The sequence below is a fragment of the Lycorma delicatula genome, chromosome 2 (genome assembly GCF_047948215.1).
Source record: "Lycorma delicatula isolate Av1 chromosome 2, ASM4794821v1, whole genome shotgun sequence".
Classification (NCBI taxonomy): Eukaryota; Metazoa; Arthropoda; class Insecta; order Hemiptera; family Fulgoridae; genus Lycorma; species Lycorma delicatula.
This window is the reverse complement of record NC_134456.1, coordinates 96192997-96219733: the sequence shown is the minus strand read 5'-3', so window position 1 is coordinate 96219733 and position 26737 is coordinate 96192997. Positions and strand designations below refer to the sequence as shown.

The 26737-nt window shown below is 30.9% G+C and overlaps 1 protein-coding gene across 1 annotated transcript in view; it reads left to right on the top strand.

Annotated features, from left to right (window-relative positions):
- Positions 1-8332: 8332 nt before the first annotated feature.
- Positions 8333-26737, top strand: part of LOC142319032 (uncharacterized) — a 273590-nt gene continuing 255185 nt past the window's right edge. Inside the window, exon 1 of the mRNA XM_075355857.1 lies at positions 8333-8846. Coding sequence (XP_075211972.1) covers positions 8651-8846 — 196 coding nt within the window. The 5' untranslated portion in view covers positions 8333-8650. The remainder of the gene's footprint in view (positions 8847-26737) is intronic.

Below are 26737 nucleotides of genomic sequence, written 5' to 3'. Positions count from 1 at the left end.
TCATGCACGTATTATATAAAGATTGTTTCATAACTGATGTCATAAATTTAGTGAAAAATTTTTATGACAAAACAAATTTTGTTATTATTTTATTGAACATCAAGATTTCTTAAGTTGTATGTGTATGTATGTGTTTCACCTGTGTTTTATTGCATTCTACAGTGAAACAATTTTATGAAGTATTTTAAGTAATTAAGTATTTATAAATTAAAACTTAATTAATTTTATAACTAAGTATTTTAGTTTACTTTTATTCATTAAAACATTTTTAATTTTACAATGAATAAAAATCGGGCTTGTAAAAATTCTTCAAATATTTTTCTTACGTTTGTGGAGAATTAACCTCGAAAAGTCAACGAAAACCAGTATAGAATCTGCTGAAAACCGCTTAAAAACATTATTTTGACTTTCCCTTTAGGAGACCAACATAAATTCTGGTTCCACATGTAGCATGCATCAACCTTAAACTAACCCGGTGGTTAAAAGTAAAAAAAGAGCGTTTGCCTTTTGGTATACCTACGATTTGGCGAGAGACTACTAACCATTATGATGACTGCTATTTTTGCTTAACAAACATTACTGGTTTCAATTTAAACAATAAAAGCAGTATCACCAAATGTTCGTTCATCTATGAGACCGATACTTCATGATGATTTACCGATTGCAATTGCTCCAACTTGTTGGAAAGAAATCTCTGATTCTCTAGAAGGCTCAACCGAAGATAGATATTAGTAGAAATTAATTACATTCCAGAAGAATCAAATACTGAAGTTCATCTCATCACACAAGCAGAAATGAGCAATCTAATTCGTGACTTGTGTTTGTCAAAACAACATGCAGAACTCCTAGGTTCACAGGAATTAATAAATTCCATTCTTTAAGAATGGAATTTATTAAACAAGAATACTAAAATTTCAGTATATAGAAACAGAAATAAAAATTTACTGAAATACTTTAGAAGAGATGGTTTAATTTGTTCCTGCCATAATGTTAGGAGGCTAACATCTGAACTGGACGTTGAATATGTTATTCATGGTCAGCATTTTTCTATAGACTCATCAAAAAGAAGCTTAAAGGCAGTGTTGTTGCATAACTCAAATAAGTTTTCTTCTATACCGGTACCACATGCTTGGTTTTCTTGAAAACAAAAAGTCTGAAAACTGTTATCGGATTATAAATGAACTCTTAGTGGAGTACAGATGTTTAGGCTGCAGAATTTTATTGAAAATTCATTTTTACATTCTCATTTTGACTTTTCCCCTTTAAACTTGGGTGACATCAGTGATGAACAAGGAGAAAGGTTCTACCAAGATATATTGTAGATGGAACAACATCAAGGCAGATGGGATAAATCTCTGATGAGTGACTACTGCTGGATGATAAACAGAGAAGACTTCACAGAACACAAAAGAAAAATAAGAAAAAGGAAATTAAGATAAACATAAATGTCTGCAAAATAAAGGTAGGAATTTTAATTGTATTTATTATTATGTTTGTATTCTATTATTTAAGTAGTTTCTCAAAATTTTAAAAGGTCATAACTAAAAATCTGAGGGTGATGAAGAAAAACTGATTTCATTTTAAGACTCAGTATAAAAAATGCATTCTAATTCACCAACTTTTATCTCAGTTGTAAATTATTTATTTATTTTTTTTGTTGACCTGTGTAATTCTTCAGTGCAGTGATAGGTTTAAAAACCTATCATACCATTACAATCTATCAGACCATAACCTATCTGAAATTATTCCATTATAAACTATCAGACTGATTGTTTCGAACTGGAAGATATTGCAAAATAAATTTCAAATGAAATACAAGAGGTGGCTGAAATGTAATTCACAGTTGCTTGTAATTCACAACTGAAAAGAGATAGTTAAACTTAACAAATATGTCATAAAAGTACAGTCTGTTTGCTTTTGAGAACGTACATATTTTTTCCAAGTAGTCATCATTTACAGCTAAACATTTTTTCCAACAGTGAACCGGTTTTCTCATTCTGTAAATGAAGAATGCTGTCAGTCTTCCTAAACAATAATAAGAATGCACTATCATCTGGATTTCAGTATCTATCCTTAATGAAGGATCTATAAGGATCAGACCTACTTACGTAAAACAATAATTTGAAAAAAGAATCAAGGATAATGAAAATGGGTGGGTGTTGAGACACATTACTACACTACTACCTATTTTGGTAGATGAGAATAGTTTACCATTTTTCTCTGGACCAATTATTAATCAGGAAGACAAGCTGTTAATCTTAATACTCATTAATTTGAGGGCCTGTTCCGGAGACTAATGCCCTAGAGTGTTGAAAAAACTTTGACGAAACCATCAAGCCAGGTTTATATTATGAACAGAAACTTTTATGAATAATATTTATTGATATTAGTATCAAAGGAATGTTAATTCCTAGGATACCGTATCGTATTAGCTAATCTCTCTGGGGTACATTTTATGAATTAAAATTGTAAAAATTACTAAGAATAATAAAATTAATGCATTGTTTATAAAATAGTAATAAAAAAAATAATTACAGAAAAAATAAGAAATGTATAGCTGTGCATTTATAAATATACAAATTTGAAAGCGTGCCCTTGATGAAATGAAAGATAATGGTCAATTTATCAGGATTGTCCTTTCTGGAAAATTTATCTCTTTAGAGTCTGACTGAATAGTTTATAGTTCATGAGTATTTCCACATGAAATTCAATTCAGCGATAGGAAAGATGGTTTTGTAGGAAATCTGTAGCTCTTCTTGGAAGGTTTTTTCATTTTTTGAAGGAAAACCAATATTTTACAGCATATAATGAAAGTGATCGATAAAAAATAAATAATAATGTGTTCCCATCCTGGTTAAACTATCTCTATCTTCCAAGGGAGTTTGGGCAAAATGGGTGTTCAGTACTTGGATGGAGCCTTGAGCTATTTCTAAGACAAGACAACATGTGTTAGGTGTAATTCGGTGGAGGGAGTCTGATATTATTTAACTACAGGTATGTCACTGCTAATCTTCCTTTTCAACATTTTTTAAAATGGACCAAGGAGTTACTTAATTGTGAATTGAGTTAATGAAATACAAATATTGTTTAACTTATACAAACATTTAAAATGAAATTACCTTTTTTTTATAGTGTATGACTCAAAGTTAAAATTGTATCAAATAACTATTATGCCTATAATTTGGTTGATGTTTCACTATTACATTTTCCCCACTTTTTTCCAGTAATTCATCAAATTTATGTAAGCCTATATATATATATATATATATATATATATATATATATATATATATATATAAAATTAATTATCATTTTAATTCATTTTTCAAAATTTCTTGTACGTAGAAACTGTATTATATTTTATTCACTTGTTGTAAATGAAGGGGTCTTTATTTGTAAGATGTCACAAATTTATTATGCTCTTTAAATAAAATTACCACTTACAGTAGATACATTTTTTGAATGTAATATTTTTAATGAAAAATTTAAAAATAATCATTTTACAATTATTATTGAAATTCTCTGTTGATAGTCACTCGTTTCTCTTGCTACAAAAAATAAACTATGTATATATTTCTATATTTTATTCAATTTGATATTGTACTTTATATCGGTTATGAACACAGAAACGTTAGTCGCTTTGGATTATTCTACTTTCAAACCGTATACAAAGTGAGACATTCATTAGTCAAAATTTTATTAATGAAAAGATTAAAATTTTCTATAGGTTTTATAAAATAAGGCGTAGCAAAATAAGTCTAGCAAATTACATCCTAGCAACAAAATGTAATTTATTTATAAAAATAAATTTTTATCTATTTACTGTTCATATGTTTTTTCTCTGTTAAGATCCTTCTTGTAGAAATTTCTGTCTGCTTCATTAAAACTATGAAAACATAGATATTGAATTGAAATATAGGTTGAAAAAGCCAGCAAAAAGTTGCATAATTTTACTGCAAAATTTTTGCAATTATGGCTAATGAGAGCAAAGGCCTCAACAGTCTTCTACTTAGGAGGAAAATGAAGTGGAACATTAAAGTATGCTAGTAAATAATTATGTAAAAAAATTATTTTATTGTTTGAGAGAATTTTAAAGTACATGACTCAGTTACTTTATCTCCTCACCATCTTGGCCAATTGTAGTTGAAATAAAACAGCATCAATAATTTATTTTCAGAAGTCATCCTAAAAAATTTCATAGCAAGCTGTTACTCTGGTCTGAAGATCATTATATCAAATAAAAAAACATCATGTGGACACCGCATGACTTCCTTGAATGCCTATTAAATTACATATACACATTTTTTTAAAATGAAAAGTACATAACGTTTTATTTCATTACTAACTTCTGATATTTTTTCATATTATTTTTTTTATTGTTATTATTGAATTATTGTTTATTGTAAAACTTTTTTTACAATTAGAGGTTAATAATTATTAATATATTTAAATTAAAAAAGAAGAAGTTAAAAAAAGGAGATGAAGTCTGATTTGAATAGATGTGCTTCCCCCTTGTAAGATCCAAATATTTCATTAATTGAAATTTTATTTGGCTATAACTCTGGAACCAATGAAGATAAGTACCGCTTATGATATATCGAAAGTTAAGGAAAATTCCAAATGTTTTTGGATTTTGGGCTTTTTTGGACATTTTTGGTTTAGCCGATTGCAGTCAAAACGGGAGATGCACAACTAGATGTTAAAACAATCCTAAATCCAAAATTTCAACATTCTACGGCTAATCGTTTTTGAGTTATGCGAGATATATACGTACGTACATGCGTCACGCCGAAACTAGTCAAAATGGATTCAGGGATGGTCAAAATGGATATTCCGTTGAAATCTGAAAACCGAATTTTTCGCGATCACAATACTTCCTTTACTTTACCAGGAAGTAAAAAATCATTACATCATCAACAACTGCCAAAAAGCACAAATATAGGCTTCTTTTCTCCCGATTCTGATCGGAATCGCCCAAATACGAAGGTAAGTCAATTATTATTCGCAATGTAGTTATAAATTTGCAATACAAATAGGAAAATTACATGTACATAATTTTCCAACATTCTCCCCTTTAATTTCAACGCACTTGGTCCATCGTTGCACAAGCTTCCTGATGCCCTCATAAAATAAGGTTTTCGGTTGAGCTGCGAGCCAGGAATTCACCGCTCGTTCACTGTTTCGTCCGACGTAAATCGACGGCCCCTTAATGCCTCTGAGTGGACCAAACAAGTGGTAGTCAGAAGGGGCAAGATCAGGACTATACGGAGGACGAGCCAGTACTTCAAAGTTGAGTTTCTGGAGCGTTTCAGCAGTGTGGGCGGCAGTATGTGGCCGGGCATTGTTGACAATTGACACTCCGTTGCTCCAACACACTGTTTCCGTACTTTACCGAAAGTCTTCGATGAATTTCGGCCCCTGATACACCTTCCGACCACAAAAAACGGATCGCTGAACGTTGCTCTTCTTTGGTACAAACAGAAAGCGGAGCAGCCACGGTTAACGGCAGGGCAGCGATAATGGAACTAACCTGGACAGACATAACAATTAAACCACGCATGCGTCTTCTACGTAACACGACAGTACTTCCAACATAAACAAAAATGTAACTAAATTGCGGATAATAATTGACTTACCTTCGTACAAAACCAAAGTGACATACTAATGAAGCAGAATCATCTAATTGGTACAAGATTGTGACTTGAATCTAGAAAGGATAAAAAATGTATTTTAGAAAAGAAAAATGTATTCTAGAAAGAATAAAAAATGTATTTTGCTTCCAGCCCTTTACGGGTGTTTAAATAAGACTGTAAACCATAAGATAGTACCTTTATTTAAGGTCAATAAATTTGAAAAAAGGTTTACTGACCCTTTCAGTAAGATTCTAAAATACAGGTTCCATAGAGGGATATATCTCTCTATTCCTTTTAACCGATTTAATCAAAATTTAATGGGTTCAATGTTCCAAATGCAGAAATCATACGACAAATCGATCCGATCCACTTTAGAGATATCAAACAAAAAACAGCAGACATATATGTGTACTTTCTTAATCCAGATACCAAAATTGTACGTTTTGGTTAGAAAGGTCATGAAACGTCAAGATCTGCAAAAATCCCTCGACGTGCGAATTTTACACGATTGTAATTGTTTGCCTTATATTGCATAACTATACTTTAACTACATAACGGGAAGAAAATTATAAAATGGAGAGAGGTACGTATACAATATCAGTTACAGGTAAAAAATGTAGACCCACCGGGTTGGTCAAGTGGTGAACGCGTCTTCTGAAATCAGCTGATTTGGAAATCGAGAGTTCCAGAGTAAAAGTCCTACTAAAGGCAGTTACTTTTATACGGCTTTGAATACTAGATCGTGGATACCGGTGTTTGGTGGTTGGGTTTCAATTAACCACACATCTTAGGAATGATCGAACTGAGACTGTACAAGACTACACTTCATTAACACTCATACCATCCTCTGAAGTAATCCCTGAACGGTAATTCCCGGAGGCTAAGCAGGAAAAAGAAAGAAAGGTAAAAAATTTTAAATGTATATTTTAATTTTTTATTAACTATGTTTTCAATCCGATGTCATAATTTTCATAAATTCTAACGGAAATCAGATCTTTGTAAAAACGCTTAGAGAAAAGAAGTAAGTTAGTGAGAATTTGGTTTGAAATTTTCAGATTGCGATCGTATAACGGAAAAGGGACCTGTTTCTTTTCTTTAAAAGTACATCTATTGTACTCGGTTTCTAGTGGAATTGCGCATAAAGCTACCTGTCTCGTCGGTCGCAGGTTCGCCTCACAAGACAGGTAAATATCGTTCTCAAAAAAATATAACTACATCAAGAATTACAAAAATTTTCTGTTTAATTTTTAATAACCGGCTACGAAGGTTTTTATTGAATTTATAAAATTTAATGATAAGCGAAATGTAAAAAATAGGGTCTTATGGGTTGTACGAACACTACTATAAATATATAAAATAAAATATAAATGGACTAATTTAAGAATAAATTAACTTTGCTGATGTTATAATTATAAATATAATCTAACTAAACTTAACCTACGCTCGCTTCGCTCGATAACCATGACTAGCGAACGTTGGTTTAATTTGGTTAGATTTATATTTATAATTTCAGTATTAATTAAAAAATTGCAAGTGGTGGTCGTGTAACCAACATAAAACATAAGATTCGCTCGCTAGTCAAGGTTAGCGAGCGAAGCGAGCGTAGGTTAAGTTTGGTTAGATTATATTTATAATTATTACATGAGCAAGGTAAATTTATTCTTAAATTAGTCCATTTATATTTTATTTTATATATTTATAGCGGTGGTCGTATCCATGAGACCCAAAAAAAAAATTTCTTAAGCGTAAAATCTTAGACTTGAACCTCCAGCCCTATTTTAAAAAAAATTACAATCCCTATTAAAAATATTATGAACTTTTATTTTTATTTTATATTTAAAAAATTACGCTCAAAATGTTATGAGAATGAAAAGTAATAAAGAGAATATTTAAAAAACGTGATTTACAAGCGCTATTTAGCTTTAGAATTGATGTTTTAGAAACGGTTTGCATAATGATCATCATTACTTTTAGAGAAAATCATGACTAGTTCCTCTAGTAGTTTGGATGTATTACATGTCCCACAAACATAAAAAATGTGAAACAGATAGTATCAAACAACAAATTAATCGTTCTTTCCTGTCACTTTATACTGAAAAAAATGTGTGTATCATCTCCAAACGCTTGGGGGTAGTAGAGACATCGAATTTCTGTAATTAATTGAAACTAAATTCACTCACTACCCGATTTATTTTTACCTACTTAAAAAAAAAATAAGTTCAAAGTTTTTAAATTAATTTGAAAGAAAGAGATAAGACAAATTATATATTCTTAAACTGTTGAGATTTATTTACCGGTTAAAACAAGATTCATTTTTTTATTTCCCAATTAAAACACAAAAATTAAATGAAACAGAATAAACTTTCAATAAAATACGAGAACAAACATTACTTTTTTACTTGTATTGCGTAGATAAAAAAAAAAAAAAACTGAAGAAAACTAAACCGTCTTATAAATTTTCTTTTTATAAAAGAATAAAATATATATTAAGGCCTAAGGGACAGTGGCCTCACTAAAGCCTATTTTATTCAATCAAAATCGGAATAAACAACTGCTAATTATTTGATACGTAATTACGAGAGAGGCCGGTTTCCCCCACCTAGTTATAAAAGCGCGTCCTCTCCCGCTATTGTCGACCTTGAGGGGATGGGAGGCGTTGCTACAGGAGGCGGAATACCCTGCTCGGCGTGTAGCGAGGGTTTCACCTGTGGAATCCAGAGCCGTGCGTCGCGTCTCACTCAGTCGGTAAACAGGTGCGATGTAACGTTCGAACGGACCTAGCTTCAGTAGTATAACTGCCGCTGTAGCGTCCGTTACACGTGCCCCGCGCGACATGTGTTGAGTGTGCGTCCGGGACAGGATTTCTCTTCGGGCACGAGTCGTTTATAGACGGGCATTCTTCTATAGTTTATTTAAAACTTTTGTTTCTTTAAGTTAAGAATGTAAAAGCGGTTAACGTATATTTTTCATTCGAATCGTTCGCCGTTAAACAGTATTTGTTTTACTAATTTGTCGTCATGTTTACGCGTAAGGTCGTGTTTACTTTGATATCGCTTCGCCTGTTCTTACCGTGTTCCGCTCAAGAGCAGGTCGAAGACGGATGTTATTCTGGTGCTAGCATTTTTGGTGCGGTTACGGCAACCCTAGCCGTGGTGTTGATATTGTTAGCCGTCGGCTATCTGCTGTGGAGAATCTATTGGCGGACCAGAAGGGGTGAGTTAAGAAATACCATTCGTTCCGTATTAGCCTACAGGTTCATCGACTTGTTTGCCGCTTGACCTCGTTCGACCCGGTTTCTCTTCTGATACTAGCGATCAGTCGTATATATTTGCGGTCTTAGGCCGCACCTACCTGTTAATTATCGTTCTATTAATTACTGATCGGTTTCTTTATGTATGAAATACTTGCGCGCATGTAGATGTAACTGTAACGGACTGTTTGCAAAATCGATTTTAAATCGGAATTTCTCATCAATTGATATCTACGTTACGTTTATCGTATTAATAAGCAAATAATTCTATTTTTAATCGATTTTATTGTTTAATCGCAATACGATCTGTGTACGGTTTACTTTAATGTTCTTTATTTGAATATTAACAGCCTTTAATTAGATCTTTCCGTCCGGATGACTTTTCTGAGAAGTAAGAAGTGGATTATTAAAACATCGTTTAACATAAATTAAGAATGTTTGACGTGAATTACAAGAAATTTTAATTTTTTTTTTCACTTGTCTCAAGTTTTCGTGTTTATCGCATTTTTAATCGGGAAATGATAACTTACGGGCGGGTTCACGATATTTTAGAAACAATTTACCCGCACGTAATTTAGTAGTCTATTGAAAGCGGTATTTGACACCTCCAAAATATTATAAATAGTTTAATGTTATTTAACTTATTCTTTTTAATGTAGCAGATAAATGGTGAATAGTTGTTTTACGGGTATTTTCCAATAATCGCATATCATGAACACGTTTACCTCCACGACTGCAGACCGACCTGTAATTATTTTTACGTTTTCTCGTTTCTAGTCGCTTTAGTTATATTTGTTAAAAAAATATACAAACGAAATTTCGAAGTTTTTTTTTATAAGTTTTGTTTTAATAAAAAAGTATTCTGTACGTTACATATTTTTCAAATATGTAACTTGCAACATACGCGTAAATGTTTACATAAAACGTAACCTTCATTTTATTTTTCTTCGATATTTATTTTTGAAATAGGCAAGTAAATTTTTTGTAGTCAATTTAGCGTACTTTGTGTAAATAAAAAAGATTAATATTGTTGTCTTACTTAACCTTTCTTGTTTATTTTTGGGAAATCATTTCTTTTATATTTCGTTTGTTTTGATTACATGGATGAAATCTTAGAATAAATTTACATTATTTCAGCGGGATAGCTATCGGTTATTTCGTCGTCGTAAATTAGTTGTTTAACAGCTTATTTTCGAAGTCGAAGGTTCTGAGGTTCAAATCGTAGTAAAAGTTAGTCGCTTTTAAACAGATTTGAATATTTGACAGCGGATAATCGTGTACTTTAGTGGTCGGGGTTCAATTAACCACACATCTCAGGAACGATCGTCCTGGTTCTGTAAAGACTATACCTCATTTACATACATCATTCTCATCTCATTAAGCCAAGGGGAAGTTGCTTATTGTTCACCTTTTCTTTCTTTTTCCTGTTTAGCCTCCGGTAATTACCATTCAGATAATACTTCAGAGGATGATATGTATGAGTGTAAATGAAGTGTAGTTTTGTACAAGTCTCAGTTCGACCATTCCTGAGATGTGTGGTTAATTGTAACCCAACCACCAAAGAACACCGGTATCCACGATCTAGTATTCAAATCCGTGTAATAATAACTGACTTTACTAGGATTTGAATGCTGGAACGTCGACTTTCAAATCAGCTAATTTGGGAAACGCCTTCACCACTAGACCAACCCGGTGTGTTTACTTATTGTTCACTAGTTGGACAGATTGCAACGTATATATTAGGAAAATAAAAAAATAAAACGGAAGGTATTTGAAAAAAATGAATAAAATTTAAGTACATAGAGCTAGTTTTATACATTTATTATGTTTATGCGTATGCGATTTACATAAATATTGTGTTCTATGAAATTGAAATCATAAATAATTTAATAGATACAACTTTATAAATTACGGAATACTACTTTTTAGATTAATTTATATTTTAAGTTTTTAATGAAATTTTTACTCTAAATTTGGTCCATAGAAATTCCAAATATGTTGCTCGATAATGAATTTATAAATCTGTTACTTGACGCAAATAAGTGCACCGAAGAGCGATTCCCTTCTCAATTTCTATATAATCAGATTTAAAAATATTTTTTTAAATATATTTATCTGTCCTACAAGCTAGAATTTGTTCAGCAAATATTAAAAATAGTATTGATAATAAAAAAAATTTAGAAAAGATATTTATTTACCTTTTTTAAAGGATTTGTATCCTTTGATTAATTTTCTTTTCTAAAAGTAAATTTGCTTAAAATAATCGAGAAGAAAATAAAATAATACATAAACTACTTACTGTTTTCGTTTCTTTTTCTTTTTTTTTAATACCGTACAAATTTTTTTAGAAATTTAAAAGATTATAAAATGTGTAATAATTTTGCTTAATTTTAAAGTAAAATTTTTATTTATACTAAGTTAATGTAAACGTAGGTTGAATCCAATGTTATAGAAATATTTGTCGGATGAATATGAAAATGTATTACATAAAATTTAAACTACGTTATCAAAATAAAAGCGGTAGTAGATTTTTGTATTGTATTGGATTTTGATGTTAGGTTATGATTAATTTGGAGCTGGATTAAATATAACCGACACTAGATCGTTCTTCAAATCTAAACAGTGAAACAGTCAAACTATTTGATTTCTTAACTCTTATTTGTCTTTTTTTTTGTTTTAAATATAACTACGTGCAGATTATATTACCCGATATTAATATTACTTTTTTATTACGTTTTTAATCAAAATATGGCCTAAATTCCAATAACCCAAAACATAATACGTTTCTTGCTAGGATTATCATGTTATTTTTTTCATTTTCTTTTTCGGCCCTCCCAAAAAATGATAATACTTACAAATTGTTGATATACAGGAGATTACGGGTTATTAGTCCTAATAAATTCAGATGCTTTTAACATTATTTTTAAATAATTTAATTTACCTTAAACTGTCACTTTCTGTTACTGTTATATTATTATTATCATCGATTACATACATCTTCGTCGAGTACGTTAGCGCTGAACTGCATAAGTTTATATGTAAACTGATACTTCAAAATCGACAGATTAGAGGACTGTTAAAAAAAAAACGCGACATGATATCAGTGGAATAATAAGACAACAAGAAAACTATAAAGCTATAAAATTATCTTTGTAAAACTAAAACTGTAGCTTTATAGAACTGTAAAGAAAAATAGAACCGAAAAATTTACCCGTCGACTTTAGGAGTTTTTCGTTTCGTAACAAGTGAAAACCGATATTTTAATATTTCGATCATGTCTTTTTGCTAAAAACGTTTACTCTGCAAGCTGTTTCACTTTTACTTGCCGCGACTATTTCTCTAAACATTAGAGAAAAAAAAAGTGTGTTTGTTTGTTTGCGCGCGTTCTAGAGGCCTCTATTTCGTTTAATATCTCAGTTATGCCGGCCTCCCTGGCGCGAGCGAAAGCGTCTAGGCCTTTCATCCGGAGGTCCCGGGTTCGAATCTTGGTCAGGCACGACATCATCCTATGAAGCGATACCTGATGGTGGTTCCGGAGGCTAAAAAAAACTTGCAGTGTGGTAGTTTAACTTCTACGTAGGGAAAATGGGATTTTTTTCTATAAAATTAAAAAAAAAAAAAATTAGATGTAATAAAGAGGAAAGGGTTGTATATCTCACGTAAAATATCCGAACGGTAAATTTTTTCTTACCTTTTTATTGATTTTTTGATCCCGGTATTATCTACGAAACAGTTTTCGTTTTATCAATTACCACAAAAATTTTACTTTCCCGTCTGGGTAACGGTATAGCTCTAGAAAGGAAGTGTTGTAATCTCTCCGATTTGGCCATATACAGTTTTCACCGGATCTTCACGTTTTGGAATCCAAAAAACCGGATGGAAATTTTCCGGATGTTAATGTTTGTATGTATGCGCGAGCGCGTGTGTGTATGTTCGTTGTCTGCCTTTAAATCACCTTATAACTTCATAACTACTGGACCGATTTTGACCAAAATTGTTCAGATTACTTCTACGTATATGGGGAATTGATGCCATTAAATTTTTAACTTAAAAGGTAAGACTGTCGGCAAGGTCACCCTCATTACTCTCGAGATTTCGCCTAATTAACGTCATATCTTTCTCAGGCGTATTTGTTAACGATTAAAAAATATTTGCAAAACAATATAATATAAACAATATTTGCAAAAAAAATTATGCAAAATCGCACCCTTACCCCCAAAACTGTTCTAAACTATTGCTATGTTGTGATGTCACAGGTGAGGGTACAATTAAATAAATTAATAATATTTAAAGTGTACAAAAAGTAACTCGGTCTGGCCGGGTGTCGAACTCGAACGCTCGGTTTACTCGGTACCTGGCCTGGCGTTAAGTCTCGCGGCTACACCGGTCTGCCGGCCGTACAAGTTAAATCTATACCGTCTAGTTTGTGAAATTACAGTAGTTTAGCTAGTGCCGAACCTCCTCGCTAGTACCACTGCGCGAAATTTAAACTAAAAAATATTATTTTTACATAAAATGATAAATATTTTAAATTAGGTTCTGTGTATAAGCCGTGGATCAGAGACGAAACACAGTTGTAGGACTTTCCGATCACGCAGTTAACCCGCGTTCCGTCAGCTTTTTTTTGTTATATGAATTTCAATCGATGTTGTTTTAATTGCAGATATAATTTAATAATTAATTGTTGATGTAAAGTTTGTCGTGCTGGTTCTAAAATCTTAATTTAATTTAGAAAATATCTCAAATTTAGTAAAGTTTAGATATATCTATATATCTAAAGTTCATTAAAATAATACTCGTATTTTACATTTTGCATTGTTACTTTTAATTATGAGATATTGATAGTAAAAAAAATTTAGTTTTATTATAATTTTTAGATGGATAAGGAGGTTCTACCGGTAGAGTAAAAAAAATTACAATCGTTGCCGTTTTTTTTTATATTTTTTATTAAATAGAGGAATACGCGATCAAAATTGAAAACATTGTTTTATTACTTACATTTACATACGTTTTCTAAGAAAACTATACAGAAATCTTACTAACAGTTGTCGAAGAAGATAATGAATTAATATCAAGTCGGAGTAATATGTTTTAATAATATACGAGTAAAAGATTTTAATTTAAATCGGAAATAATTTTTTACAACAGGATTATTTATTTAATTATTATTCCTTATTTTTATTGTTAAAAAAAAATTCTGTTGAAATCGATATATATATAACTGATATCAAGCGTAATTATAATTATTATTGACTACAGATTAATTCAATATTGATTCTTCATCAACGTATTAAACATACGTACATGTTAATTAAATATACCGATGAATCATTTAACCTACAAAAGTTTTAATTATTATTATTTAAAACAAGTTCCTATTTTTTCTTTCTTTTTTTTTGTTTACAGAATACGAACAAAAATAATAATGTAAACATTTGTAAATTGATATAACTAGAAAGCGATTTATTTTATAGCATTTATAAATTTAAAAATAGTGACGTGAGGTAATAGCAGTACATTGTTATCGGTATTGTAGTACTATGATGCAATGACTTCCATTTTTGTTAAACTGTTTATCAGATAAGATAAAGATTACTTCATTCTGTACAGATAAGCAGAATCTTTACAGTTATGACAATTTTTTTACAACTTTAAATTATAGTGCAAGAATTACTACACAGTTGTGTTATTAATTACAATAATATTAATTAAATAACGATGTTAAATACTATTCAGTGGCGGAGTGGTAGCGTCTCGGCCTTTCATCCGGAGTTCCCGGGTTCGAAACCCGTTCAGGCACGCTATTTTCATACGCTACAAAAATTTCATTTCCGTATCCCACGAACCAAGCGTATATGGCGATATAATAAAAAATAAATAAAAATAACTTGAAAACTAATGTATTTATTTTAAGCGGTTAAAAGAAGCGTAATCGGTTTGCTTAAATTATAAGTTATAATATCAGAAATAAAGAAGTTAAAAAGGAACTTTTAAAATTAAAGGGATAATAAGTGTCGATGATCGATAATGTGAAATGCTTTAAATGTTGTTAAATTAATACGAAGTTCCGTTATCGATATAAATACATAATTATTCTAATCGACCCGCATATTGCAGAAAATAAAAAAAATTCATATAAGGAAATATGTAAATGACACTTCGGGACCACCGTTATATATCGATTTAGAGGATGAGATGAACGACAAGTAGCGTTTGAATAGGCCATACCTGACCGGGATTCGAACCCGGAACATCCGGATGAAAGGCCGAGACGCTACCACTCGCGCCACGGAGGCCGGCAATGTAGATGACACTTAGTTTATTAATTCATTATTTAAATCTATTAACAATAAAATGCGTTTAAATGTTGTCATTTTTTATTTAAGCGTTACATATCTATGAAAATGTTTAAAATAAAACTTTTTATTATTAAGGTAATTTTTTTAATCAAATAACTAATTAAATCTTAAACGTAATCGTAAAGTAAGATTTAATAATTAATTAAGTCGTTTAAAGGAATGTATATTACATTTAATTTTTTATAATGGTTATTTATATAAGATCTAAGAATTGTATTGAGTTCTTTAATGCGTGAAAACAGATTCTTCAAATTTCTAATTAAAAGTAAAGATTACTGTTTGATTCTCTACCTCTCTTCTATTCATTTGATTTCTAATACTCGCATATTAAATTTGGTTATAAAATAGTAATATTTTATCATATTATCTTATTAGTTATCTTTACTAAAATCTATTTGACATTAACTTAAAACCTTTTTGATAAGTGTTAGTAAAGTTAAAGTTTTTAAAAAAAAGTTTTAAAATTATACATTTCTTAAGTAAATAAATATAATTCGTACTAAAAAGTAAAAAATAATTTTGTTTTTAAGAAAATTACTTTTAAAAAAAATTTCTTTTTATGCACGACTAAAAAAAAAAAGCTTGGGGTGCGATCTAATCTTAAACTAGTTGTACATGAGACACTTTGCTTTGTAGTCATGCTTAAATAGAAAATTTTTTCAGAAGTAATTTCCTTGAAAGTAATTTTTTAAAGCTAATAGCTGCATCTTATCGATCTACTTCTCAAGATGCTCCCCTTATATTATATATATATATATATATAAAATATAGAAATGTATGAAATTAAGAATGGATATTGCATTGTTACCCGACTTATGTCGCCGTGTAATATTTCACTATTGTATGACGACGGGAAATAAGTTTAATTAAGGTTGCAATATTTGAGAACACAAGTTTTTAAAAAAAAGTTTTAAAATTATACATTTCTTAAGTAAATAAATATAATTCGTACTAAAAAGTAAAAAATAATTTTGTTTTTAAGAAAATTACTTTTAAAAAAAATTTCTTTTTATGCACGACTAAAAAAAAAAAGCTTGGGGTGCGATCTAATCTTAAACTAGTTGTACATGAGACACTTTGCTTTGTAGTCATGCTTAAATAGAAAATTTTTTCAGAAGTAATTTCCTTGAAAGTAATTTTTTAAAGCTAATAGCTGCATCTTATCGATCTACTTCTCAAGATGCTCCCCTTATATTATATATATATATATATAAAATATAGAAATGTATGAAATTAAGAATGGATATTGCATTGTTACCCGACTTATGTCGCCGTGTAATATTTCACTATTGTATGACGACGGGAAATAAGTTTAATTAAGGTTGCAATATTTGAGAACACGGTTAATCAATTGTATGTTAAGGAAAACCATGTAAAAATTCGTAGTTCTTATTTCAAAATTAAAACAATATTTTGTCAGATTTCCGGAGTATTTATCATCCAGAAAACCTAATCTGAGGTGCTGTAGATGTTGCAAGGAAAATACGCGTAAAATAAAATGAACTTGTTTACTTTAAATTTCTATATTTTAAACATGAAATATTACACGTATTATCTCTCTCACTCGCGCGCTCTCTCTGCTCTCTCTCTCTCTCTCTCTCTATATATATATATATATATATATATATATATATATATATATATATATATATATATATACAGGAAATACATGTTTTAAACGCTTTAACCATTAACGTTTGATCAGATAAAAGTAGTTAACATATTTATATATATACACATACACACACACGAGTATATACTATGCTCGTATATGTACTACACTTAGCTCAGATTTTATTATATTTATATCATAAACAAGAAATGTTAAGTAAAGCATTTTTACTGTTTCACCGATGTTTGTGTGATAGCAGGGATAAAAAAAAATTAAAAGTAAAGTAGACTTCAAAAAATGGAGTTAAAATGTTACAAGTAGAAATAAAATTAAAAACGATTTGATAAAAATGAAACGTAAATTAAAAAAGGCGGATTGAAACAATTAATATATACTAGAAAAAAGGCGAGCCTATAGCTCGCCGCGAAAATGTTACGCGGTTTATGTTTTATTACACATGATTTTGTTAAATGTTTTTGCCGATTGTAACTAAATAACGTTCATGAATTTAGGGTACTAAAAAAAAATCTTACAAAAAAAAAGCACACGCGGTTTGCTACTTATTGCAATTTGCCAAGAAGCGCATATTTTCTTCATCTCAGTTTGATGGTAAAAGAAATCGACACTTCAGTTTCAATAACAATGAATTAATACAATACTCGTAATAACATTAACCTTATCAGTAAGTTAGAAGATAATACAGTATCTTCAATAAGGAACTACGTTGTACTATAGTAGCTATAATGTACGTTCTCTGTTTCGCTTTATGGTTTTATTTTGAAAACCAACGTTGGTTTTCAAAATAAAATTGCGAGCGCATACAGCAAGCAAACCATTGCACCGTACTTCTTGATCTTGATGATGAATTTGTTTTGCGTGGTAGAGCGATAGCGTCTCGGCCTTTCATCTGGAGAACCCGGATTTGAACCCGATCAGGCATTACATTCTTTAATATTCTACAAAATTTCCATTTTCGTATTCCCAAGTTTCAAGCTTATACGTTAAATTAATTTATTAAGCGAAAAACCTTTAAATTTCGATCCCTTGAAGTATGTGTCAAATTAAAGATAACTTATCGAAAATCTATTTAATTAATTTGCCGCCGACTTCAAAAATCGTTATTTAAAGATGACTTAAATAACATAACTTTTTTGAGTGGTGTATGGCACCGCGCTTAGTCCGCTCGCGCTGTTAGGTAAGCTCTAGGAGGTATTTAGGACACTGGTCGCTAAACTGTTTCGAGGCTCAGTAGCCGTTTGTGGCACAGACATTCGGTCTTATGCTTTAGGGTGACCGAATGGGGTGGTGGCGGAAGAAATGCCAAGTACCACTTCGATGTTACTCTCCCTTGTCGCATCCCACAGATGGAGTCCGTAGATTTAAAACGGTTTCAGGACCGCTGAGTACAGCAATCGCTTGTTTGATAATGATAGCTGCGATCCCCTGCCTAACAGTCAGTACATCTCTCTGAACTTAATGTTAAGCTGCACCCTTTTTTCTTTGTCATGATTTCACGTCAGTCGGCGATCAAGATGCAGTCCTACGGGATGAAAATACCATTAAGTTTAACTTGCGGGCAGTCACCCCTCCACATCGTAAACGAACATGCGTAGATTTAGCCGGATTAACCTTCATCCTCAGTTTAGCTGTTCGTAAGTTAGATCCAATACGGTTTGCAGTTTAGCAGAAGCTACGATAGGGTCAACATCCACAGCCAGGATCGCCGTGTCATCCACAAACGATGCAACTGTGATGTCAGTTAAACACAAAAATGATACACGAAAAATGGTTTATAAGAAACACAAAACGCGAGAAATCAGTATTTTGAAAAAGAAGAAAATGAAAGAATAAAGGTGAACGTAAATGAAGACGGTAGAAAGTAGAGAATATCTATTACTGTGTAATTTCAAATTTTTTATCGCTAATATTTTGAAATTAATTATTTATTTTTTCTTTTTTTTCTAACTTCTACGACTTCATCCGGAGGTCTCGAACAAAAATTGCCATTCACCTCATCCTCTGAAGCGGTACCAAACGGTGGACACAGAGGTTACAAAAAAGAAAACAAAAAAAGTTCAGGGTCTATAATTAAAAAAAATAATATTAGGTATTTCTTGATAATTCTATACGTAAAATACAAACTTTTGAAAAATATTTAAACCGAACGGAGATACAACGAAAGAAAAAAACAAGCATATTTAAATTTTAATAGCTGTGGGTTGATTTTTTAAAACATTTAAAAAAAAGTATTTATATGTGCTTTGATTTAGTACAAATTAGCTTTAAATTTTTCTCTGAAGAAAATCGAATTTTCTTTCCCAATATCCCCCACTCCCTTAACGAATTTTGAAGAAAAAATTAATTCGATCGATGCTCCATATATAGAAATATTTGAGCCAAATTTGAAAAAAAATTGTTGGTCAATCCTAAGATATAAGGCTAAAAGTAATGCGACACACATACGTACGCGCTTAAAACATATGTTTTTTTTTTGTCTAGAAAAACTAATAGTTGGATCCTAAAACGTAAATATTTTTTTAAAAAACTCGTTACACCATTTTTGATTGTTCACCATACTTTTTTTCCTCTTTATTGTAGCTATTTTAGCTATATTCGCCGGGAAAATAAAAAATTACTAATTTTAATGATAAACCGAAAAAAATTTACAATTAATAGAAGTTTTATACTCGCATTATAAATATATCGCGATCATTTTCAGACTAAAAACGGTTTTTGTTAACAGTTTAAATACAACCCCAAAAAAATGACCTCGACATGACGAAAATAGAGTTAATTTGGTACGGCTTGTCATCAAAAAATAAAAAAAAATAAAAATGTAATAAATAATCTTTTTATATTTAATGGTTTGATAAACGCTTATTATTATTACACAAAGAATTAAAGCTTGTCCTTCAAAATATATCTTTATTTTTAACATTATTAATTACAGTTTTAATACAGGATAAATCTCCCACGTTCTACATACTATAGTATACAGTACCTAGCCGTTGTAAAAGAGGAACTTGATGTTTTCACTTTCTGTATTTCACAGTACGTGAACGTTGTTTATTTCCTTTTAAAATATACTCTAATGAATCCTATTGTTCGATAAAATATTAGAAACATTAGAGTATATGTGTTTTTTTTTTGTATGCAAAAAAGGTTGGCCCACCATTACGTAACTTAAAAAAAGACGTTGTTAAAACATAACCAGTTTAAAAACAAGATCTTATTGTAAAATGTTTCTTTAAAATTTTTTTAAATTTCTAATAATCTTGAAAGATGGATGATCCATTTATATGTATTAGCCTACATTATATGTATTGCGTATAATATATAAATCCAATGTTCACGATTTTCTCATTTATACAAGAAATATTGATATTGTAGTTAATTTTATTTGACGTAAATGAACTTAACTTGATTTTTGTGACTTTTATTACAATTAAAAGAGTTTACTATTATTATTATATAATATAAATTATTATATAACATATAAATATATTTATATTTATATATTGACAGTGTTATATAAGTACCAGAAATTCTAATTTATTTTTAAAACAAATGTAATTTGTTACATGTTAGGAGATAGGATGTAAATTTTTGAATTTATAACTATTATTAATATTGTTATTAACTCTTTTATTTAAATTCCTTTTCTGAATTATGTGTATTTTTAATTATGTGTACATGTTTATCTGTAATCATAAGACATATAATAATATAATTGTGTAACATAATTAAAACACCAGTATTACTCTCATTTTTATGAACTAATGATTATATGAACTAATGATTAAATTTTGTATTTTTAATTTATATTTACTGTATATATATTTTTTTATGTACTATTGTGTAATATACAAAGGCTGTAGGTAGCTGTCCTATTGCACAAAAAATTCAAATAAATAAATTATTATTGTACGGGTTCTTTTTACGGTAACATAAATCACCATTGATGCGTTCGTTAATATTATATCGTATAATTTAAAAAAACTAAAAGGTTTTATCAGTTCGCAAATTAATAAGAGTAATTGCATAAACGCGTGTAAACTTATAGGATGATGTGTTGTGTACACATTAAAAGATTCTATTATGACGATTTGGTAACTGAAAATCGATAAAAGATTTTGGTGTGAGTCGCTTTAAATAGCTCTACGCTTAGATTTTAGATTCATAAGGTAAGATATAAAAAAAGTTAAGTTCTGATATAAGATATTTAGCGTATAAACCATTTTATTTAAATACTCGCATAGATTATAAATTATTTTTATAAAATATTTTTCTTTCCTTTTAAATAGCTCATAATCTCGTAATTATTGAAAAGAAAAAAAATAAGTAGACTTTTAATTAAGATTAATAAATAAAGTTTAAGGTCGATAATGTACGTATCGACTAATTTATTATCATAAAAATTACGTTCATCACTTTCTCAATTGGCTGAAATGTTATCCTGTATCTAAAAGTATAATTGTTTATAAATTCCTTTTCGCAATAATATACATATTCAATTATTTTGAAACACGAGCTTGTCGCAGATCGTAGCGAAATGAACGATAGATGACCTTGTGGTGTCTGGTTACAAGTGTAGTTGGTGGTGAGTCCATTAAGGGTTGATACCTCTGTTGTATTGTCTATTTTATTCTAGTTTATTACTTTCCTGATGACCAGATATAGATAAAGAGTATATGATATCTATAGCTATGGTACCGCTATATAGCGGTTTATTAAAGTATGGTAAGCGGGTCAAATTTTGCATGTCGGCGTTTTTGCAGGATTTTAAAATAGCATGTTCTCATCCAATCAAAAAATACAGTTTTGGCATTAACAAATTCCGAAATGGTGTATATTTGTATGTATGTATATATGTACGTATATAGGTACATTTCGTATATACTCGTATGTATTTACGTTTGATGGCCGATTTTTTTCCTGATATCTCCGGAGTTGACGGATTTGGATGCAATTTGCCATGATGATTTCTGTATATGGGATATTGATGCCGTTTAATTTTAGTCACGATTGGTCAGGGGGGCACCTTATGGATCCCGTATCTCAAAATTTTACTCATACAGTAGCTGGTAGATGTTTCCGCATAATTCAGTCTTCCTTTCGTAGGTGAAATATTTTCTTATGGTGTTAGGTCTTTACTCAGATTTCCATGATGGGGGTGGAGATAAATCGGTTTGCTTGGCATTTCTCCCGCCACCACCCCATTCGGTCGCCTTAAAGAATAAGACTGAATGTCTGTGCCACAAACGGCAACCGAGCCTCGAACAGTTTAGCGACCAGTATCCTAACATAGCTCCTAGAACTTACCTAACAGCGTGAATGGACTAAGCGTGGTGCCATACACCATCGGCTTACGTGTCCCAACCGCTCACTTGTCATATATTTACTAAAATGGGTAGGTGTATCCCGTCAACTATTAAAAATATATATGACATCCATAATAAAATTTATTTCGTCTAGGCAGCAATTCGCTGCCACGCCTAGGTCGCTGAATGCCAGCAAGTATCTGTCCACCATTTTATAGCGCTTGGAGCCATAATAACTGGCTGGTAGTCAGCCATACTCAGGGTTAGCTTCCCACGGCAATGCGGTAAGAGTGTTGCCCTTAAGCAAACTACGAATGTCGGTTGAACAAAGCAACCGCATCTAGGAACTCCCATACGGTCCGACAATGCGGCTCTCGCCACATTGACTCGCCGCTTATGAGTGGCTAATTCTGCCCTTGCCCTCTAAGTTCCAGGGTGGTCCGGTCTCTGGTCCCCCCAAGAGCAGGAGGGGGCCACTTTTACTTTCCCGTCTAGATAACGCTACAGTAGAGCTGTAGCTGTAGAAGGAAGAATTTTAATCAGTTAAATTTGGACATATGCGGTTTTCACCGAATGTTGACGTTTTGACTCTAATAAATCCAAAAAACCTGATGAAAATTTTCCGGATGTTAATATTCGTGTGTACGTGTGTGTTCGGTATCGGCCTCTAAATCATCTTACATCTCCAGAACTACTGGACTGATTTTGACCAAACTTGTTCAGATTACTTCTATATAAATGTGGCATTGATGCCATTAAATTTCCAACTTAAAACGTCAAGGGGGTGAGGCTGTAGAGCAAGCTCACCCTCAGTATCTCGAGATTTCTCCTAATTAAGGTCATATCTTTCTCAGGCGCATTTGTTAGCAATTAAAAAAATAACAATATTTTTTAATACAGTTTGCAAAATTGCACCCCCTCCAAAAAAAAGCTGTTGTAGTCGTCTGCTATGCTATGACGTCACAGGTGAGCGGTAGAATTAAATAAATGAATTATATTTAAAGTGTAAAAAAGTAAATCGGTCAGGCTGGATCTCGAACTCGATCGCCCGGTCGACTTGGTACTTGGTGCGTTAAGTCTCGCGGCTACACCGGTCTGCCAACCGTACATGCGAAATTTGTTCTATGTAAGTTGTGAAATTACATTAGTTTAGTTAGTGCCGACCGTCGCTGCTAGTACCCACGCGAATTAAATACGGTATTCGCGTGTGCCTTAGTTAGAATCATTGAATTAAATAAACGAAAAAATATTAATTTAAATAAAATGATTACAATTTTAAATTAAGTTCTGTGTGTAAGCTGTGCATCAGAAACAACCCACAGTTGTAGGACTTTCCCGGAACGCGGCTAAAGCCGCGTTTAGCCGCGTTCCGGGAAAGTCCTCCAATTGTATTGTCAGTTTTTATTATTTTCTTTTTTGTCGTTTCTTTACTCAAAGTCACATTTTTGTACTAATTAGATGATTACATTATATTAGTATGTTACGGTAGTTATGTATTTGGGTAATCTCATTCAGATGTAAGCGATGGTACGGCTAATCTTTTTGTTTTTTCGTCAGTTGTTATTTTGATTGATATATTCAGATTGGAGTCGATGGAATTTTATGAAATTTTGTACGATAACTGCTGAATATGGGTGTCCTTGATGAAATTTAATTCTGGTTAAAAATATTAAAATTTTGTATAAGAGATTTTGAACTACGTCAGAATTATTTAAGCGGTTATAAAGTACTCAGATAGACGAAAATGATACTAGTAAAAATTCTATTGACGAAAAAACTTTCGGAAACGTGCAGAATATTTTAAGCGAATCCTCAGAATATATATGTACTTTCTTTAACCCTTAAGGTAGTAGATGAGATTACCGATTATTCCTTAAAATGTTGTACCCGTTCTCAAGATTAAAAAGAAACCAAGGCTTGCCGAGGACATTGAAGAGTGAAGTGGTTTCATGTGTATTACTTTATTAAACTAAATTTACTAGCGCATATCAGAATGCCGAACCCGTTGAAACGAGAGTGATATTAAACCTTCCTTACAAGTGATATTTCTATTATGTTCACCAAAGAGACCGGTTGTATAACTAACTACCTTAGAGAAAACAAAACTTGTTAGTACATCTTATATCTAAGATCGGTTACACAAACCGATTCAGTAGACTAGGATAAATAATTTTAAAACTTTAGGACCATTCTCCTTTAAAATTTTTCAATAAATCTTTAATTTTATATTTAATAGATATATTTTCTATCTTTTAGAACTGTAAACGCTTGGGATGCAGTAGAAGTAATTAACTTGCTCGACGGTTATTATTTAGTTTTACAGTTTTATTGAAAAGAGTTTTTACAATATTATTTACATATTAAAATTATATATATTTAAACATTTTAAAATTAAATTTATATATTGCTCAGCTATTGAATTCTATACAAAATGAGGGACGTCTATATATTGGAAGAAAAAATTGTCAAGTACACTATTGCGTTTCGTTTTGTGTTTCTCTACTGTGAAATACATAAGTTTAATAATTTATCACAACTTTTGTAAGCTTTTATAAGCTAATTGTTCACAATTACAAATCCACTTATTACATAAACTGTTTTATGTACAAAGATAAATTTTTTTATTATTTTGAACACCGATAAAACACAATACACTTATTGCGAAGCGCAAAAACTGTCGTAAATACAAAGAAATGTTAAATGCTATGAATAAATTTTAGGAAATGCTTTATTTTTATAAAAAATTATTTTCGTCATCATTTCATGAAGCCCACCGGGACTGTGGTCTAATAGTTAACTATTCGTCGCAATTCAGTTGTTTAACAGCTGATTTTCGAAGTCGGAGATTCAAATTGTAGTAAAAGTTAGTCGCTTTTATACGGATTTGAAAACTAGTTTGGTTTTCAGGATTCAGTTAACCACACGAACAGGAATGTTCGGCCTGAGTCTGTGCAAGACTACCCTCATTTACATGTCATACGTATCATCCTCATTTCATGGAACCATTCGGTTCCATGAAATGGGGGGGGGGGGGTTGCTTATTACTCACTAGTTTGAACAGATTGCAATTGCAACGTACACATTAGGAAGATCATTTCAAAAAATTTTATACCACAGATGAAGTTTTTTCCTTTCTTAGAACGTTAGAACTTAAGAACTTAACTTTCATTACGTAAATTCAAGAAAATCATAATCTCCTTTTTTTTGTAGATTTCATAAGCTGTTGTATGTTATAAAAATATTAACGATTATTGGCATACTGTATAAAAATGTTTTTGCATGTATTATACAAATAGCAAAGCGTTAATCAGAAGAAAAAAGATTAATTTATTCATTAAGATTTCTAAATAATAAATAAAATAATTAAATCTCTTTTTTTTTGTTATTTTTGTAATAATTCAGATTGGAATATATATTTCTCTGTGTAATAGTATGGGCGCTACATGCATGTCAGCACGAACGATCACATTTCATTACAGCACTTCCTTAAATAAGTTGTTGTAAATGATAATATATCACTTCCGCTAAAATAAAACAATCTTTTCGAATTCTTTACATTTTATTATTTAAACCATAAAAATTACTTACCGTTTTATTTCACTAGAAAATAATGTAATAATAATGATGTGATGAAGAATCAAAATTTCAAAAGTCATTCATATTTAAAAAAATGTATAAATAGCAGAGTAGGCAGTAGTATTTTATTTCAATAGTAGAAAATATTTCTGAATTTCTGTTTAATTTTGTCTATATTAAGTTAAATACAAAGCGACTAAAAATAGACACTCACAAGAACAACATATACACTCAGGCATACATACCCGAACTTTAATAAATAGCAAAAAAATTCTTATCTTTTATTCATTACTCCTCTGATATTGCCGGACAATATTCTCCATAAGTCGGAATTGATCATCATTTCGTTTATTTGTTTTTTGTTGCCAAATCATTTAATCGCCCTTTGGTTTGATATAATTCTTCTCATTTTAACTTGTGTACATGTTTTCTAGTTTTCAAATTTTCTCTCTTTATATTCATCATTAGAAACCGGATTATATGCAACATAAAACGCTTGAAATATGCATAAAGAATGGTTAAAATATGCATGTCAAATATGAAAAAGTGTCAAGATATGCAACTTTAAATAATAAAAAAAAAGTAATTTTTAGCTTTTTTATTTCAAAATCAGCATACAGTTATGATTTATAATTTCGATAATTAACAATGATTTACCATTTTGTTACATTTGGAAACGTAAACAATCAGGTACTGTTCCTAATGTTCGGTAGTAAGATTGTGTCTTCGATCACTCAAAATATTTTTATAAGTGGAAAAGGATCGTTCCACATCCACTGAGGTAACTGGGCACTATTTGAATTTGGGTGCTATGTTAGCAGTTATTGTTTCTGGCAAAAGTTCACCCGTCACATTAATAAACTATCCATTTGACATAAAGGTTCAAAGCCTGGGTTATTGTTCAAAATGTTTTCAAATTTTTCATTAAGTTTATACGGGAATACCTCTGGCAATGCGGAGATCATTTAGCGGATTTTATTCATTAA